At 41.9% G+C, this 19,755-nt stretch overlaps 2 protein-coding genes across 5 annotated transcripts in view; one reads left to right on the top strand and one right to left on the bottom strand.

Moving 5' to 3' along the window:
- The window catches only part of TXNDC16 (thioredoxin domain containing 16), a 120,479-nt gene extending 113,585 nt beyond the window's left edge, over positions 1-6,894 (bottom strand). For 2 of the 3 annotated variants that reach the window (XM_055289348.2, XM_063645584.1), the window contains exon 1: positions 6,643-6,894. The gene's annotated coding sequence lies outside the window, so the exon portion shown is untranslated. The remainder of the gene's footprint in view (positions 1-6,642) is intronic. The other variant, XM_063645585.1, reaches the window with a different exon arrangement.
- Positions 6,895-7,163: 269 nt separating this feature from the next.
- GPR137C (G protein-coupled receptor 137C) overlaps positions 7,164-19,755 on the top strand; it is an 83,755-nt gene continuing 71,163 nt past the window's right edge. Inside the window, exon 1 of one of the 2 annotated variants that reach the window (XM_055289361.1) lies at positions 7,164-7,918. In XM_055289361.1, coding sequence (XP_055145336.1) covers positions 7,475-7,918 — 444 coding nt within the window. In that variant the 5' untranslated portion in view covers positions 7,164-7,474. The remainder of the gene's footprint in view (positions 7,919-19,755) is intronic. The other variant, XM_063645588.1, reaches the window with a different exon arrangement.

The following is a 19,755-nucleotide window of genomic DNA, read 5'->3' as shown; positions in this document are numbered from 1 at the left end:
GTAGGGCCATGGAAGAGTGGACATTTCACATGCATGGAAAATAAAATGCATTTGCTCAGAGACATGCTGTCCTCATAAAAAGATCTTAACTAAAGGCAAGGGAATGTGGGTGGGGAAAGAGAATATCAGCAAGAGCAGAGTGAAAACAAAGATACAAAAGGTACTTGGTGACTTCTTTTTTTTTTTTTTACATCCAGTAATTAGAAAAGGGAATGAAAAACAATACTTGGCCAGCCACGGTGGCTCATGCTTATAATCCCAGCCCTTTGGGAGGCAGAGGCAGGAACATCACTTGAGCCCAGGAGTTCAAGAGCAGCCTAGACAACATAGAGACCTTGTCTCTATAAAAAGAAAAAAAAATCGCCATGCATGGTGGCACACACCTGTAGTCCCAGCTACCAGGGACGCTAAGTCGGGAGGATCGTGATTGAGGCTGCAGTGAGCCATGATCATGCCACTGCACTCCAGCCTGGGTGAAAGAGGAAGACCCTGTCTAAAAACAAAACAAACAAACAAAAACTTAATACTACAAAAATCTGGGTATCAGAATCAGGTGATGAGTACCTTCGGAGAAATGTGGCCTTGTTACCTTGGTGTGATAGTTCATTAGTACAGTTCTAGTTCTCCTTGCAGTTACTAATCACACTTAAGCTCCCTCCATCCTTAACCTCTGGGGGAGTTAGTTACGACCACCAGATGACTTTCTGTGGCCAATAAAATGTGAGCAAAAGTGGCATCTGTCTCTTTCAGGCAACAGTTTCGGAAGCTAGTGTTAATAAAGCCAGGCTTTACTGTCTTCTGTCGCAGTCAAGAGAAATGCCCAAATGGTGTCCATTCTGTGAGCATGAGCATAACAGAGAACTCCCAGCTAATGTGTAACAAGCATGTGACATAGGAAGAAATAAACCTTGTTGTTTTAAGTCACTGAGACGGCAGGGGTTATTATAGCAGCATAAACTATTTTCTCTTAAACTGTATATAAACTAGAAGTGAGATGCCACCTTAACAAAAACTCCAAAACACTGGCTGGGGCCAAGCAGCATAGAAACTGTTCTGGGCCTACTCAACGAAACATTTATCAAAGACTGGAGCTAAGCAAGTGACCCACATTAACAAGTTTGATAAAACTGTCACTACAATAATTTGGAGGTGACATGTACCTGATTAACTTATAATGAATGTGTAACTAGGTTCCTGTGGCTAATGAACTTATTTATAGCTCTAAAAGAAGAGGTTGGAAGATAGATTAGTACTGTGTGATGGTTGCTGTTGGTGATGTTTAACAAGGCATTAAAAGAAAAATACTCAGAGATGAAGTGCCATCCAAAAGACTAAATGTTCAAAACTTAAAACAATCCTTAGGCCCCCACCCGTGCATGGTCACAAAGCAAACTGACAAAACTGCTCAGCCACAGAAAGAGGCCAGAGGCCATATGCTCCAAAGCCAATTTCAGACGTGGCCAAGAATAATAAAAATGGAAGAACCTCACACAGGGCAAAGCCAAGGACCACGGAGAACTATGCTGTAGGGCATGTGCAGAGTAAGAACTATTTGTTACTCGTCTAAAATAATGACATAAATACGGAAATGGAGTGTAAATGTTTAGAACATTTTATAGCAATTTCACACAGTAATTTTATGTTTGTTGAACCTAATAATAATTTTAAAATTGGGCTTGTAAACTGATGTTCTTTATTTCACTTTTCCTGTAATTCATTTCTATTGTGTTAGATAGGAGTGTTATTGTTGTTGTTGTTTCAACTGGCCTAGAGAACTCACGGACCAGAACTAGAGCCCTTGCAAAATCTACCTAGAGAGATTTCAACTGTAGATCGCTACAATCTAGAGTCTGGTGTGTGTTTTCCATTCTTCCTCTCTCCAAACAGGAACACTTACAGTTATCTCTCCCAGCACTGCCTTATGTGTTCAACAGGGGGTGGCAGACAGATAACTTCTATCTAGACCAGTAAAGAGATGACCACTGCTGGGCATTACTCGGAGATCCTCAACTTTAGGCTTCACATAGTGAAGATGGTAATTTTGAATTACCTCCACCAGGAAAGGCCAAGGAAGAACTACATATACAAAGGAAAGCATTTGTTGACAAGACAGACTGTTCAAATGTTTCTAGTTCTCTGCACGTTAAAATTATACATCTCACTTCCTTGAGTTAGGTATGGCCGTGACTTGGCCAATGAAATGTGCAAGGTGACATGTACTTCTGGAAGCTTTTAAGAGTCAGTATACATGTGCAATGAACCACAACACACTTTCCCTCTGCCATGATGACTGATAACACTCAAAATTAGGCCTTGTCTGTCAGCCCAAGTCCCAGAAAGAGAACACCATAGGGGAAAGCTCCCAGCTGATCCACTGTAAAATAAACTATTACGTGACAGTTACTATGGGACTGAACGAAGGGGGAACGAATGCAGAAATGAAAACAAAGACAAAATAATCTGTTTTAAAGAAGGGGTCAGGGGCTCCTTGCTTCTAGTGAGCAAGGGCCTTGAGCTTCCACAACCCTTCATATTTATTGGGTAGCAAGAGCAGGGAGGAGCAAGTAACGGTTGGTCAGCTGCTTGATTTATCACAGGTTCACATGATTGCTAACAGGCTTCAGATGTTCCTGTAGATAATCACAAGAAACACTGCGCCTGGGGTGTGACTGGCCTTAGCATTCCTTCTGGGAGGCAGACACAGTTTGTCAATTCGCCAACAACCTGCCTTCATGAGAACAGTTTGCTCTTTGCTCATATAGCCTCCAGTGGTATACTAAGTTGGTCACAATCCTCATTCTTCCTGCCTTCATGGGAACAGTTTGCTGTTTGCTCATATAGCCTCCAGTGGTATACTAAGTTGGTCACAATCCTCATTCTTTCTGCCTCCAACACTATTAGGCCAGGTGCGGTGGCTCACACCTGTAATCCCAGCACTTTGGGAGGCCGAGACGGGCAGATCACCTGAGGTCAGGAGTTTGAGACCAGCCTGGCCAAAACAAAACAAAATGATGAAACCTGTCTCTACCAAAAATACAAAAAATTGCTGGGCATAGTGGCAGGTGCCTGTAATCCCAGCTACTCAGGAGGCTGAGGCAGGAGAATCACTTAAACCCAGGAGGCAGAGGTTGCAGTGAGCCGAGATCACACCATTGCACTCCAGCCTGGACAACAAGAGCAAAACTCCGACTCGGAAAAAAAAAAAAATATATTATTTTAAACTTCTAATGTTTCGGGGTTGTTTCCACAGTATAACCCAGTCTAGCGCTATTAGTACACCTGGTCTTAGTAATGGGTAAGTGGATTATGACTTGAATATAAGAAGATGACTCTTTAAAATGCAATTGACTATTACCACAAAAGATGCCAATACTAAAAGACGGGAAAAGTAATAGGTAAATGTTTTCCATAGCATGTTTGCCAATACTACAGATACACCTCCCAACTACATGTAGACTTTGACCCTTTGGGCTGGAAGAGGCCCTCAATTCTTCAGTATAATGGTCCTGCTGGCATGGATCAGAGTTGGCATATAAGATGTAACTTTTGTCTCATCCCTGAACTCTAAAGAAGTGTGTTTGCACAGCTCATTTAAATAATAGAAAGAATGAGTGACATGTAACTAAAGACTAATACAAGAGGGTAACAGCACTGTAAGAATGGCTCTGTGAGACAATAGTAGAAAAAGGGCTAAAGCGTGCACATAAAATGTTAAAGGCGACAAAAGCGTGTTTTGTTCAGCAACTGAATATTAAGCTCCAAAAGACATCAAGGACGAAGTACTTCAAGAGAAAACACTAGTCTTCTTATAAGGAGACAGTATGAGGATTTGCCTTTGTGTTCCTTAGGCAGGTAGAACAGCTGGTAGCCCTCATTAGCTCCACCAATCCCATTTTGGTATAGGGTACTGTATGCAATAGTAATTGACAAACAGTTCTGATTTTTTTTTTTTTTTTTTTTTTTTTTTTTTTTTTTGAGACAAGAGTCTCACTCTGTCACCCAGGCTGGAATGCAGTGGTGCAATCTCCACTCACTGCAAGCTCCACCTCCCCGGTTCATGCCATTCTCCTGCCTCAGCCTCCCAAGTAGCTGGGACTACAGGTGCCCACCACCACACCCGGCTAATTTTTTGTATTTTTAGTAGAGACGGAGTTTCACTGTGTTAGCCAGGATGGTCTTGATCTCCTGACCTCATGATCTGCCCACCTTGGCCTCCCAAAGTGCTAGGATTACAGGTGTGAGCCACCATGCCCGACCCAAACAGTTCTGCTTTTAAATGTTTGAAAGACTACTGTGCTAGGGTCATCTGTCCTCTCAGAACAACAATATTAAATCTTTATGCATTTGGACACATTTAAATTTTAGAATAGCTGACACCAAGCTTTTCTAGGAAACCCTTGGTTAGTTCCCCCTTTATAGGCCTAATATTCCCTTATGATTAACCATAAAATTAATGGCTTTCCCTCTCAGAAAAGAAGGAAATTAACAACTGTAACTATTAAATAAATTGTATCAACATCTGTGGCCATCATACTCCGGAAAAAGACACACTTCATATTTTGCAACAAATGGAGCATATAGTGCTTACAAAGTTCCCGTAAGAACATTCTGTCTGAAGTCAGCTTACTTACAGTTTAATGCTGCTACTGGAGAACAGAACCTGCTCACTGAACCAGCCTCAAATAAAATGTTGATTAGATCTCAACACAGTTTGTCATTTCAGACCCAAGGAGGCAATAAAAGGAGTCAACATCTCTCCCCTTTAGAGCCTTTTCAAAGCAGTTGGGAGGAAAATCCTCTACCTGCACCCTCATCCCCCACCTCTACACACACACTCCCATCCCCAAAAAAAGAAGAAAGGAGGAGGCTATCCAGACTTGCTCTCACTGACACATGGCAGGTGGCAGGTAAGTCTCACAGGCAAAGACCTAAAATTAGTATGGGTACTATCCAGATGTTTACTATCACTTTGAGCAGAGAATAGAGGAGAAAAAGAAAAACCCTTTTATAGTAAAAGTCTATTGATGACTTGAAATGTGCACCTCAATGATTATGGAAGATGCAAATAGGCCATGGCAGAGAATATGTGGCGCCCTTGATTTTGACAAGTGCCTAAAATCACACAACTCTGATTTTATGCTTAATTTAAATACTTAAGCACATTACTGCAATCAATTACATCACTGCTGTCATGAGCATCCTGTCTCCTATTTGAAGAGAACTGTGTACTGCCCTGACCACATTCTCTAAAAATACATGAGATGAACTTCTTAGGTTCCAATAAACATAAAATCCTTCTCCAAAGCATAGATTTTGGATTAGGCCTGTTAACTTCTTAGAGCAAGCCGTACCCTCTCATACACTGCACTCTCTACCTGCTTAGCTGAACGTTTCATCTGAGGGATGTCGAGGTAACAGTGCCAGGCCTGTACATCTACCACAGTTTGTCAGCATACCTATAAGGAACTCAAACCACACTAGCATCTGGTACCTGGACAAACGACTGTCCCAGAATCTACAAAATAGACTTTAAAGTTCCCTGTGGAATACTTAGCTAGGAAAAAAGACAGCAACACTCTTCTTGGGCAAAGCATACGACAAAGGCCAGCCTGGACAATACAGTGAAACCCCGTCTCTACCAAAAAAAAAAAAAAAAAAAAATCAGCCAGGCATGGTGGCTCCAGTGCCTGTAGTCCCAGCTATTTGGGAGGCTGAGGTGGGAGGACTGCTTGTGCCCAGGAGGTGGAGGTTTGCAGTGAACTGTCACTACAGCCTGGGCGACAGAGGGAGACCCTGCATGAAAAAAGAAAAAAAAAAAAGCATAGGACAAAGGATGGTGAGGTAAGAAAAGCTGGGTCTTTGGTGCTCCAATAAACGTAGCAATGTCTTTCACAAGGATACTGAATTCGTAATGTGCTGTATATTCTAAAGAAAACAAATTATTTCCTTTTAATTTTGCACTACTAGCTAATTTTATTCCCAAATAGGAAAAAAAAAGTCAACAACTATGTGCCGGCCCAATATACGTTAGTCGATCTGATTATTCCTCGCTTCTTTACAGCAGTAACATAGCATATATTTTCTCTCTCAGCCCTAGGAATAGCGCCACCATCTACCATACACAGGTCCAAGGCTTCAATACATGTGGAATTTAAACAGTACAGAATATTCTACTTCCTCTCCAGGCAATCATCATACTTACAAGTCTGTTTCTGCCTTTTTCCCAAAACTTAAGCCCAGAGCATCTTCCCAAATTCTACGTTTGAAAGAACCAGCTTCCCCCTGCTCACAGATCGCTTCAACATCCATCTGATACTGCTACTACTCTTCCTTAACAGACATTTCCCTTGGCCTTGGGAGGGAAGGGTCTTTCACTTAAGAGCTCTGGTTCTCCCCGTCGCCCCTTTCCATCCCCTCGACCCACAGAAGGCTCCGGTGTTTCCCGCCGTTCATGCACCGAAAAGAGAAGGCAAAATGCCCTCAGGAGGCTCCAGGTGAGGCCCTTCGGTGCCCCAGAGGCGGGTGTCCTAGGTCAGACTCCGGAGCTGTGCAGTGCAGCCCTGGCTACAGAAAGCCGCTTCGTCTGAATCCCCGGGTCTGCAGGCAGAGCCCACAGCCTGAAGGGCCGGCGCTGCCACCTACCTGCCCGGGACCTGCGGGCGGGGACCTGGGCCGTTCCCGAGGCCGCGCGGCCAACAGTTCCCGCCGCCACGCGACGGACGAGGAGGCAGAAGGCGGGGCCGTGCCAGACTAGCCGGGTAGCCTGGAACCACTCCGCCAACCTGCGAAGGCGTAGCACCGCTCCCTCCCAGCCTGCGGCCCCCAGCGACTCGGCGGAGTCGGCCTCTTGGGCAAAAAACAACCTGCGAAGCTCCTCCTTCTCCTCGTGCTCCCTACGCGAGGCACGCTCTAACCAATGGGAAGCGTGGTGGGCGGAGCGAGAGTGACAGACGATTACAGAGTCCTCCCGCCAGCGCGAACGGGCGGTGCAGTAGCAGGGCCAATCAGCAGCGTGGGTGGGAAGTACAGGGGAGGGAGAAAGTAGGGAAATAACGCGCCCAATCAGACCTCGGGGCCCTCGAGCGACGGGTCCTGCGACCCGTGGCCTTCCGAGCGCGGCGCTCAGGGGGCGTGCCTGCCTGGGCCAATCGGCGGGAGCCCACAGTGCGGAGCGAGCGCCTCAAATGCTCGGGTTTCTCAGCTGATTGTCTCCAGCCGAGAGTTGTTTTTTGCAGCTACGGAGCTGAGCCGCAGCAGGAGGAGCCGAGACCCCCGGGGGGTGGGGGAAAGAGGAGGCGGGGTCGGGGGGAGCCGCGGCTGCTCTGCGCTGGACTCCGGGTCCCGTCACGGCGCTTCCTGGGGTTAGAGGCTGGGGTGGGTGGGGGGTAAGGGGGCAGTCCTTCTCCCCTTCGACGGCGGCTCCGAGTCCAGCCCCTTCCTTCCCGCGCTCGCTCGCCCGGCCCCCAGTCCCCTCATGAGGGTGTCCGTACCGGGTCCGGCGGCAGCTGCCGCCCCCGCAGCCGGCCGCGAGCCCTCCACGCCCGGCGGGGGCGGCGGAGGCGGAGGCGCCGTCGCTGCCGCCTCAGGCGCCGCGGTGCCGGGCTCCGTGCAGTTGGCGCTGAGCGTCCTGCACGCCTTGCTCTACGCCGCGCTGTTCGCCTTTGCCTACCTGCAGCTGTGGCGGCTGCTGCTGTACCGCGAGCGGCGGCTGAGTTACCAGAGCCTCTGCCTCTTCCTCTGTCTCATGTGGGCAGCGCTCAGGACCACCCTCTTCTCCGCCGCCTTCTCGCTCAGCGGCTCCCTGCCCTTGCTCCGGCCGCCCGCTCACCTGCACTTCTTCCCCCACTGGCTGCTCTACTGCTTCCCCTCCTGTCTCCAGTTCTCCACGCTCTGTCTCCTCAACCTCTACCTGGCGGAGGTAAGGCGGGAGGGCCGGCATGCGGGGCCCGGGCGGGTGCGCGGGGCCGCCGGGATCAACTCCCGCTGAGGACCAGCGGGTGTGGGGGGTGGGCAGCGAGAGGCGGACTGGAAACCAGCCTGGGGAAACTGAGGCACACCTGGAGTGTGAGCCAGTGTTTTCGCCTTAAACTTAAGTGGCTGATTGGCTCGATTACTGGGGGGTCCGGGGCTAGGGGGTGAGTGAGTGAGTGTGTGTGTGTCTGACAACTTAAAACAGCAACGGAACGAACCCTTTGTTCGGTGTTCTGGCCCTCCGAGGTAAGGCGTTGGTGGCACCAACAAAGTGGCATCGCAAGAAGTAGCAGCCCCGGTGGCTCTGCCGAAGCCGGACTATGTTGAGGGAGGTTGGATGCTGAGGTAGCAGCAGCTCTGCTGAAGCTGGACTGCTGCCAGCCATTACGTCACCAGGCAGAGCTGTTCCTCTGCTATTGTTGCTGCGTTTCTTTTATTAGAAGCTTATATTCCCTCCTGCATCTCCTTTCCTGTGGCTCGATGAGCCTCACACAAATGTCGTTCGATAGTTCCCCAGCAGGGTTGATGATCAATAACCAATGCTGAGGATCAGGATAAGGACCTCCATAAAGCCCTTAATGTTTGCCCCAGTCGCTTCATGCTTTAGCGGTTTATCCTACCTCCTATAGCATAGTCTTTTTTGGAGCTAATTAAGAGAAAAAAAAAATACTACCTCAACCTGTGCCTATTGCAGAAACAAAACCACCAAACTGTTTTTGCAATAACTTGCTTAATATCTGGAACCTAATCACACCCCCTTTCTCTTTTATGGGGAAATGCTGGTTGGATTGCATTGTTCTGCAGCGCTTAGGTATTTGACCCATTTCAAACAGGTTTGGGAGTGTAAGGTTGTCAGTCGTGTGTCAGCTTGTGGTATTTAAGCATAATATTTTAAGAATTTCCCCCAAAAAAGTCCTCCTTCCCACCAAAAGAAAAGCTTGAGGAGGGGAGGAAGCAAGGTGACATCATATGCTTAATACAGACTAATATAGAATAATATTGGCCTATGCAGCTAATCCTCTCAAAAGCTTTTTTGGAGATGATGGACTTAATGTACGTCCAAGCAAAAGTTAAAAAAAAAAAAATGACGTATATTGTTTATAATTCCTGCATAAACCGACTCTTTTCTCCTTTAATAAATAGGAAGTAGAATGCATAATTTTAAAATCAGTCCTAATGTCAGCTATTTAGCACACTAAAAGCAATACTTGAAAACAACAAAACTAATTTAACTTTTATTATTTTCCTTCTCCATCCTTTGAAAGTCCAAACAATACAATGACAAAAACCCAAACCAGTAAGCGGAAATAAGAAGCATAGGTTATCACAAATCAAATGATGCCATAGTCGTGTCACTTATTTGAGGGTGTTCTAATCTAGTTGTTGTTTAAGCTGTTATAACACTTCTACCCTTTATACTTAAACTGATACATTGTAATCTTCCTGCCACCATTTCAGATAGTGCGTTAGTGACTTCTCAACACTGAAGCTTTTACTCCAGCTTCAGATGTTTACCTGAAAGTGACTAGCGATTTTTATGCCAGGAGCATCAGATGACTTGTTTTTTCCCTATACATTTTGATTTACAAAATAATATGAATGATTCACTGTAAAATAGTTGGTGGACATTTCATAAAGTGGATAAACACTCTTCTTGGGGTATAACATATACCATAAAGTCCACAATCTTAAATGCACACCTAGATGAAATTTTACATCTGTATACACCCATGTTACCACCACCCAGATTAAGATATGAAGCATTTTCCGTGTCCCAGAAGTTTCCCTTTTTACCCTCTCCTAATCAGTAGCTCCCCCAGGTAAGCACAAAGTGGGTAAACACTATCACAAAAAAGGAGATATATTTAGGCTCAAAATTCTGAAGGTATGCTTATATAGCATAGAATACATGGAGTATCTAGATTGGGTCTTCAGACTTTGAGCTAATATTCCAAGCTAGTGAGGAAGAATTTAAAATCTAAAAGTCTTCCTGTTAAATGTTTGTGTAATGTACTTTTTTTAAAATGATAAAACTCTATTAACCTGAAAAATATAATTTGGGAAGAAGCTGGGATAAAGCTTTTTTCCTTTGTAATGCCTGCTAAAAAGAGTGTGAGTTGTTTGTCTATCCTTTCTTTTTATAATCAAATAAACAATTTTAGGACACAGTTGTACTTAAGAGAACAAATTGTCAATTTTTTTGAAAGCCTGTTTGAAAGGAGATATCTTAACCAGAAATCATTTCACTTTTCATTAGAGAAAATCTCCAGGAACCTGTATTTAAGAGAGTATTTGAGTTCAAATTTTTATGTCAGTTCCAGATAACTGCAAGTATACTTCCCATTGATCATTCTGAATTAATGAAGTTTTTCCTAGTGAGTTCTTCATATTATGGCAAAGTGGTAGGGAAAGTTTATGTGGTAATAAATATAAGACTTAACTGATGTTTAATTTTTTTAACCAAAAGCCCCTATATCTTTTTTGAATAGTCGTGTGCCTTGATTACCAACTCACTCTGTCTTTGCTGTGGGCCGTATTAAATACCAATTCCATATTACTTTTCACTTGTTTAAAGCATTTGTTTTTTCTGATTCTCACTAAGAGTAGCTTTAAGGACTTAGTTATAAAGAACCGTGGATCAGTATAAAAAGTAAAACAAACTCTACTACTTTGAATACATTTTGGTGGATATTCTAAAACTCATGTTTTTGAAAAGTTAAGAAGTGCCTCAACCCCCCTTTTTTTTTTCTTGGTGTCTACACTTGAATGGAATTGAGATGAGGGAAAGTAGCCCTTTCTTAATTAAGCTTCTCAGTGTCTCATACTTAACCTCCTGGAAGCTGATAGTTGAGAGAAAGAGGAAAAAAAAAAAAAGAAAAACCACCTTGTACACTAATCTAAAAACACATATTAAACTTCTGGCAGGATCAGTAGGACATGAGCTTTTCCAGAGAAGGGTTCACACTCCTGGACTTTTACCGGAGAAGACTTCAATATTTAAAACAGACTATCTGATAAAACTGATTCTATCTACCATTAGAACATATTGAAGGACTTAAAAGGAGAGTTGACAGCATTACACAATATATCCATGTAAGAAACCTGCACATGAACCTCCTGAATCTAATTTTTTTTTTTTTTAATGAGAGTTGATGGTATACCATCTTGGAGTGTTGTGATGCATGCCAAAATCAATGAGTTCATCTTCAACATATTGAAGTTCTTACTTTCAATTTGGTCTTAGGAGTGCCAATTGCTTAATCAGGATAAAGTACAGTGACTTAATCACAATGCCAAAACAGCTAGGAAAATTAAATTCAAAATCTTAACTCTTACATTTATGGATGCTATTATTGTCCCTACCAGTAGATATATTCTTATATTGGTAGTACTTCAAATAACATGCAAGTCAACTTACAGGTTCATTGATTGTGTTCTGTTCTTTGATTTTCCACAAAAATTGAAATCACACTTCTACCACCTAAAATAGAAATTCCTTGAGGATAAGAAGGAATATTTTACATATTTTTATCTCTAGCAACTAGAACAATGGTGATTATATTATTGAATGACACTTTATAAAAAGGACAAAATTTAGAAAATATTTAATCATCTAAAATATGGGGGTTAACTTTATTTTGATGAACATTGGAGGTAAATTATGTATTGTCTGGAATCTATTTTCTGCCTAAAAGATTTCATACAGTATAGAATTTTGTTTAATGAAACTATTTTTATATCATGGCAAATGGCCCATACTAATTAAGGCTTTGCTAATTTAGTTTCAACAAATTCTACAAAATAGAAAAGTCTGTAAGATGAATCTCATATCCTGAGTCAGTTACTGTTTACCAGAAATAGTGGTTTAGTTCAATGTTTGACTTTTATCCATAACTGACTATAAACTGTTTTTGTCTGAATCTACTAAATTTTTTCACTATCTTGATCTTATTTCTCCTGAAATCATCTGTGAAGCCGAAGTTTCAGATACATACCTGTAACAAGACATGATTATAATGCCTTACATTTTATGAAATTGGTATTTTCAAAGCACTTTGTGCGATTTATCTTCACAACCCCCATGAAATAGGTAGAAAGGGATGTGATTTGTCCAAAATTAAATGGCTAATATGTATCAGATGTGATACTATTGTATAGCTCAGGTGCTATGAAGTCTTATCAAGTAATTTTCTTCCTATATCATGAACTTTACTGGATACATCACTTCTTTATTACTTAGTGCTTCTCTAACTTGCTTTCCCATTTTTCACATGGTTTCAAACCTTTTCCATTGTCTAGCAAACTCTTTCTTCACCTTTCATCCACTGCATATGACTCCTAGTTTAAAGAAGTAGAAGCCGGGTCATCTGGCCTACCAGAAATTCAGAGAAATGCTGCAGAGAGTAGTCAGTCTTTTTCAATGCATGATTGGGCTGGCAAGAAAAGGCCAGAAACTACCAAAAAAAAAAAAAAAAAAAGCAAATGCAGAATGATAAAATACCACACAAATGTGTGTCTTGGGGGTAGGGCAGGAGTGGTTTTCAGCTGCCTCCTGCTAGCCTACTGCCCAGATTTTAATTTTGTGTGTTGAGGGTGTAGGGAGGTGTCGTTGCAGGCTGTGCCTTGCAGTGAGGTCTTAAAAAAGACTTCATCCTCTCCAGCATAATGCCAGAATCTTTTAAGTGTACACCTTCAGTGGATCAGCTGGGAAAATAAGCAGGTCCTCAGAGCTAGATAGCGGGGACAAATTGGTAAATAAAAGTCTTCCCTGGGAATGCAAAATAAGCTCGTTCTTGCACAAGTTTGAAGCCTAAATTCACATCAGTTCTGTGATTGAGAGGAGCGGACTGGGGGGTTTCAGGAGATCTAACTTGAAAACATAAAGTTATCCTTGCTTTATACTAACCTCAAGGAGCTGTAAGAAGCAGATGCAAAGCATCTGTGGAGGAATGTACTTTAAACCCAGACTTCTGACAGATAAAATTCCAAAAAACATGGGTTCAGAATCAAAAATCACACTGGGGAATTGCAGATAATCAGAATTATCAAATACATAGTACACAATAATTACTCATTTATGAATTAAATACTGTTGAAATGTAAAACTTAAAATTGGCACATTTGGAAATCATTTTTTAATGAAAAAATTAAAAACTGAAATGGATGGTTAAGCAGATTAAACACAGTTAAAAAGAAATAAGTGAACTAGAAGATCTCAGGAAAAAAAATCACTCAGGATATAGCCCAGAGAAATAAAAGATGGAAGATACAACCAATGAGTGAAGAGAGAATGAGGATATAATGAGCAGGTCCAACATATGTGTAATTGGAATTATAGAGAAATTATTCAAAGGGAAAATAAGAGTTTACCCAAATTTATGAAAGACATCCAAGTTTCAGATTCAGAAAGCCCAACATATCCAAAGTGGGCTTTGTGAAAACATATTTAAAGTAAACTTCAAAACACTGACCTGGCGCAGTGGCTCACGCCTGTAATCCCAGCACTTTGGGAGGCCGAGGCGGGCAGACACAAGGTCAGGAGATCGAGACCCTCCTGGCTAACACGGTGAAACCCTGTCTCTACTAAAAATACAAAAAATTAGCCCAGCATGATGGCACGCACCTGTAGTTCCAGCTACCCGGGAAGAGAGAGAGAAGGCAGGAGAATCATTTGAACCCGGGAAGTGGAAGTTGCAGTGAGCCAAGATCACACTACTGCACTCTAGCCTGGCGACAGAGCAAGTCTCCATCTCAAAAACAAAAACAAAAAACCTTCAAAAATCAATGTGGGGTCAGGCGCGGTGGCTCACGCTTGTAATCCCAGCACTTTGGGAGGCCGAGGTGGGCAGATCACGAGGTCAGGAGATCGAGACCACGGTGAAACCCCGTCTCTACTAAAATTACAAAAAATTAGCCGGGCGTGGTGGCAGGCGCCTGTAGTCCCAGTTACTCGGAGAGGCTGAGGCAGGAGAATGGCGTGAACCCGGGAGGCAGAGCTTGCAGTGAGCCAAGATTGCGCCACTGCACTCCAGCCCGGGCAACAGAGCAAGATTCCGTCTCAAAAAAAAAAAAAAAAATCAATGTGATAAAAGCCATATGTGTAGTGTAAAGGAGAAAATCATATGATCATCTCAATAGATGCAGAAAGAATTTGACAAAATTCAACCATAGATTATTTTTTAAAATTAACTTTTAGTAAATGAGGGAAAAGGGGGAATTTTTTCAATCTAATAAAAAGCATCTTCAAAAAGCCTGTAGCTGATATTATACTTAAATATTGACAGCATATTACCTAGGAGAAGAACAAAGTACTTCACAACATTGTGCTGGAGGTCTTAGGCATTGCAATAGGCAAGGGAAAGAAAAGGGTTTGAAAATTAGAAAAACAAGTAAAATTGTCTCTATTTGTAGGTGACACACTTTCTTAGGTCAAAAATCCTAATCTACAGATAGCTACAGGAAGTAATATCTAAGCTTATAGGATATAACTTTTTATATACTAGCAGAAAACAATTAGAAAAGTGAAATATAAAAATTCCACTTGGCAGGGCATGGTAGCTCATGCCTTTAATCTCAGCACTTTGGGAGGCCGAGTTGGGAGGATTGCTTTAGCTCAGCAGTTCGAGACCAGCCTGGACAACATAGACCTCATCTCTACAAAAAAATAAAAAATCAGCCAGGTGCAGTGGGTGGGACTGTAATTCCAGCTACTTGGGAGGCTGAAGTGGGAGGATCACTTGAGTCCAGGAGATAGAGACTGCAGTGAGCCAAGGTTGCACCACTGCACTCCAGCTTGGGCGACAGAACAAGACACTGTTTCAAAAACAAAAAACAATTCTACATGCAATAGTGTCAAAAAATTAAAATAGGAATAAATAAAAGATGTGCAAGACCTCTACAAGGAAAACTACAAAACATTATTGAGAGAAATTAAAGAGGCCTCAGTGAATGGAAAAATATACCCTGAAAAGCTCATTGTTTTTAAGGTGTTATTTCTCCCTTAATTTGACCTATAAATTCAATGCAATTCCTATTAAAAATTTTTGCAGGATATTTTGGTAGCTGTTGCCAAGATGGTTTTAAAATATGTGTGGACATACGAGGGACTTAGTGTAGCTGAAACAATTTTGTAAAAGAAGGACGAAGTTGAAGGATCACACTACTTGAAGAGTAACTGTAAAGCTACAGTAATCAAGAGAGTGTAATACTGGGGAAAAGATAGACATATAGATCAATGGAGCAGGATAGAGAATCCAGAATTAGACCCACATATATATATAGTCAACTGATTTTTTTCCCCAAAAGTGCCAAGGTAATTTAGTGAGGGAAAAGTTTTGTCAACTAATAGTTCCAAAATAATTGAAATATGGGAAAAGTGAACATTGATTCTTACCTCACACTATAAAATGTATTTGACATAGATCATAGACCTAACTGTAAAAGCTAAAATTTGTAGAAGACAGGAGAAGATCTTTTCTTGGAGGAGGCAAAGGTTTCGTAGTAAACAAAAAGGCATGAACCAAAATTGACAAATGAGACTTTATCAAAATTTAAAACTTTTGTTTTTTGCAAGACAGATAAATACAAGGCAAGCCACAGACTGGGAGGAAATATTTGCAGCACGTGTATCTGGCAAAGTACATTTATCCAAAACATACAAAGAACTCATAACTCAATAAGAAAATCCAGTAAAAATGAACAAAGGATTTGAACAAATACTTCACAAAAGAAGATATACGCATAGCCAAGAAACACATGAAGAGATGCTCAAGGTTATTAGGAAAACAAAAAGTACACTCACATTGAACTACCACTAAACATTGATTAGCAGGACTAAAATTTAAAAGACTGACCATACCAACTATTGGCCAAAATGTGGATTAATTGGAACTCCTACACTGATGATAGGAATGTAAAGTTTTACAACCACTTTGGAAAACAGTTTAGCAGTTGTTAAAAAAACATAAGCCTGTCATAAAATCTAGCCGTTACAGAAGCCAGGCGTGGTGGCACAGGCCTATAGTCCCAGCTACTCAGGAAACTGAGGCAGGAGGATCACTTGAGCCCAGCAGCTCAAGACCGGCCTGGGCAGCATAGCAAGACCCTGTCTCAAAACTTATGGAGAAAAATCTAGCCATTATAGATACTTACCCAAGAGAAATGAAAGCATATGTTCCTATAAAAACTTGAACATGGATGTACATAATAGCTTTATTCACAAAAACTCAAAACAAATTAACCCAGATGTTCATCAGAAATGAATGAACAAAATATACCAATACAAAGGAATACTACTCAGTAGTAAAAGCAAAGGAACAAACTACTGACACAACAACGTGGATTAATCTCAAAATCAGTATGCTGAATGAAGGAAGCCAGGGAAAAATGAGCTCACACTGTATCATTTCATTTATATTAAATTTTAGGAAGTGCAAACCTATGATCACAAAAAGCAGATCACTAGTTTCCTAGGGTCTGGAGCAGAAGGGAAGACTTACAAAAAGGGGCAGGGTGAAATTTAGTGAGTGGGGAGATATTCTGTATTTGATTGTGATAGTTTTTTTTTTTTTTTTTTTTTGAGACAGAGTCTCGCCCTGTGGCCCAGGCTGGAGTGCAGTGGCACGATCTCGGCTCACTGCAAGCTCCGCCTCCCGGGTTCATGCCATTCTCCTGCCTCAGCCTCCTGAGTAGCTGGGACTACAGGCGCCCGCCACAGCGCCCAGCTAATTTTTTTTTTTTTTGTATTTTTAGTAGAGACGAGGTTTCACTGTGGTCTCGATCTCCTGACCTCGTGATCCGCCCACCTCGGCCTTCCAAAGTGCTGGGATTACAAGCGTGAGCCACCGCGCCCAGCCTTGATTGTGATAGTTTCAAAGGTTGTACAGCTTTCTCAAAACTCAGAATTGTACACCTTAAATGCATGCAGTGTATTGTACATAAATTATATTTCAATGAAGTTGATTTTAAAAATTTCGGGGCTTTGCAATTTACTCCAAGAATAAAAGCTGAAGCAGGGAAGAAATGTACAACATGCAGCTCCATCATTTATCAGCTCTGTGTAACTTGGTTAAGTTAGTTGGGTAAATTACCTTTTCTGTGCCTATTTTCCTTCTTATAAAAATTAGAATAATAATACCTGCCTCATAGAATTAGTGTGAAAATTACATACTTCATATAAAATGTTTGGGACATGGTAGTACTACTGATTGTTGGCTATTATTAAATTTTAAATAATTGGGATCTCATAGTCTACATTCTCACACTCCTAAAACAAGCCAGAATTCAGTAACAAAAATAACTTGTAAAGCTGAGCATGGTGGCACTTGTCTGTAGTCTCAGCTACTCAGGAGGCTGAGGCGGGAGGATCACTTGAGCCCAGGAGATTGAGTCCAGGCCTAGGCAATGTATCGAGACCTTGTCTCTTAAAAAACAACAAACAAAAAACAACTAATAAAGGTTCATTTAGAAATTTTTAAAACAGTTATGAACAACATGGGTAAAGGAAGAAATTCCAATGGCATTTAAGAATACTATATGATAATAAAAATACTGTATATCAGAACTTGAATTATGCAGCTAGGTTAGCATGCAGAACTAAATTTAGAACCTTGAATATTTACATTAGAAAAAATTTAATAAGCTAATCATCTAATTTATGTTAGAAAAAGAACAGGATAAATCCAAAGGAGATGAATCTTAAGAGTAATAAAATAGAAAAAACAAAGAGGTTTGATAAAGCCAAAAGCTACCTAATACCTTTCTTCATAATCAAACTTCTTTCAGAGGTGACCATGAATATATCACCATTTTCTCACTTCTCCAGCTGCTCTAATCTGCCTTTCCCCCATCACTCTACAAAATAGTTGTTGCCTATGGCTCACAGTGACGTTCATGTCAACAAGTTCATTAGACATTTTTCAGTCCTCATTCAAATTAACTTCTCAACAGCAATTGACCCCCCATGTCTTTCCCCTTATCACTGGCTAGCACATTGAATAGGATTCTCCTGATTTTTTTGTTACCTTGATAGCTTCTTTGTAAGCTCATGTGCCTGTCTTGCCATCAGAGAGGTTGAGATTTCTAAACACTTAAGCCTAGATCCCCTCTTCTTGCCAAGTGATCACATCCACTTTCGTGACATCATGCCACTTAAAAACAGATGACTCACATTTGTCTCCAATCCTTACTCACCCATACTACTCTAAGCTGGCTCTGTAGATTCTGCACTGATTTGACATCTTCATGATATCTGATGCACTCAGATTCAACATGATCTTTCTTCCTCCTTTCCCACCCTACACCTATATTCATCAAAACCTGGTTCTTGAACCAGGCACAGTTGTTCTGCCTGTAATCCCAGTAACTTGGGAGGCTGAGGTGGCAGCATCACTTGAGCCCAGGAGTTCAAGGCTGCAGTAAGCAATGTTTGCGCCACTGTACTCCAGCCTGGATGACAGAGCAAGATTCCAACTCAAAACACACACACACACAACTTGGTTTTCCTCCTTTGTTCCCCATTTCCATGACTAGTATTGCTATCCAATTATTTATATAATTCAGAAATATGAGTCCTTCTCAATATTGCTTTCTCCCTCATTCTGCACATTCACTGCATCACCAAATCCTGTTACCTCCTAACATCTCTTAAGTCCATTCACTTCTCCCCTTCAAAATGCCTGGTCCAGGCTACTAGCATCTATTGACTAGTCCATGGCAGTTAGCCTTCTAATTGGTGTGTCTGTATACTCTGGCCCCCACAGGCCCATTCTCCACAGTGTTGCCAGAGTTTTTTGAAACAAAAATCTGTTATAAAAGCCCCACCCAGCCAGGCACGGTGGCTCACACCCGTAATCCCAGTACTTTGGGAGGCCAAGGCGGGGAGATCATGAGGTCAGGAGTTCGAGACCAGCCTGGCCAATATGGTGAAACCCCATCTCTACTAAAAAATACAAAAATTAGCTGGGTGTGGTGGCACACACGTGTAGTCCCAGCTACTTGGGAGGCTGAGGCAGGAGAATTGCTTGAACGTGGGAGGCAGAGGTTGCAGTGAGCCGAGATCACATCACTGCACTCCACCCTGGGCAACAGAGTGAGACTTTGTCTCAAAAAAAAAAAAAAAAAAAAAAGCCCCACCCCTAAATTCCTCCATTGGATCTAGTTACTCATTAGAATAGAGAGAGTTCTATGCATACTACAAGTCACTTCATGGTTCCAGCCTAATCTCAAACTATGCTCCTCATTCCTCACCATTCCAGCCACATTAAACATTATTTTAGTCCTCTGTACTTGCCATATTCCTTCTGCCACAGAGCCATTCCATATTCTTTTCCTGATACTTAGAATGTTCTTTCCTCCTCCTTTGCTTAGTTAACTCTCAACTCCAGGGCACAGTGCTTCTTCAAAGAAGCCTTCACCCAACTACTCAAGTTAGATTCCAAAATTATAGACTAGTAGAGCATTATGCTCCTTCATATCATCTGCACAGTTGGAATTTTATATTTGTGTGGCTTTTTTGTGTGAGCTTACTAGATTGGTAAGCACTATAGGAATAAGGACCAAGTCTATTATTGCTGTATTAGGTATTGGTACCTAATTTAACATCTGATGTGTATTAGGTGTTCAGTAAATATTGAATGAAGTTCTTGTTCACCATATCCCAAATAGCATAGTGGGGAGGAATCCCTGAATATATAATTTCACAGCAGAATTTGCTCTACCCTTTTCTTTCTGCTCTTTTCCCACTTATCTACCTCCTCCTTTCAAAAAAAAAAAAATGCTTGCTTT

Source organism: Symphalangus syndactylus, chromosome 8, assembly GCF_028878055.3.
Source record: "Symphalangus syndactylus isolate Jambi chromosome 8, NHGRI_mSymSyn1-v2.1_pri, whole genome shotgun sequence".
NCBI lineage: Eukaryota > Metazoa > Chordata > Mammalia > Primates > Hylobatidae > Symphalangus > Symphalangus syndactylus.
This window is presented reverse-complemented; position numbering and strand designations above follow the sequence as displayed.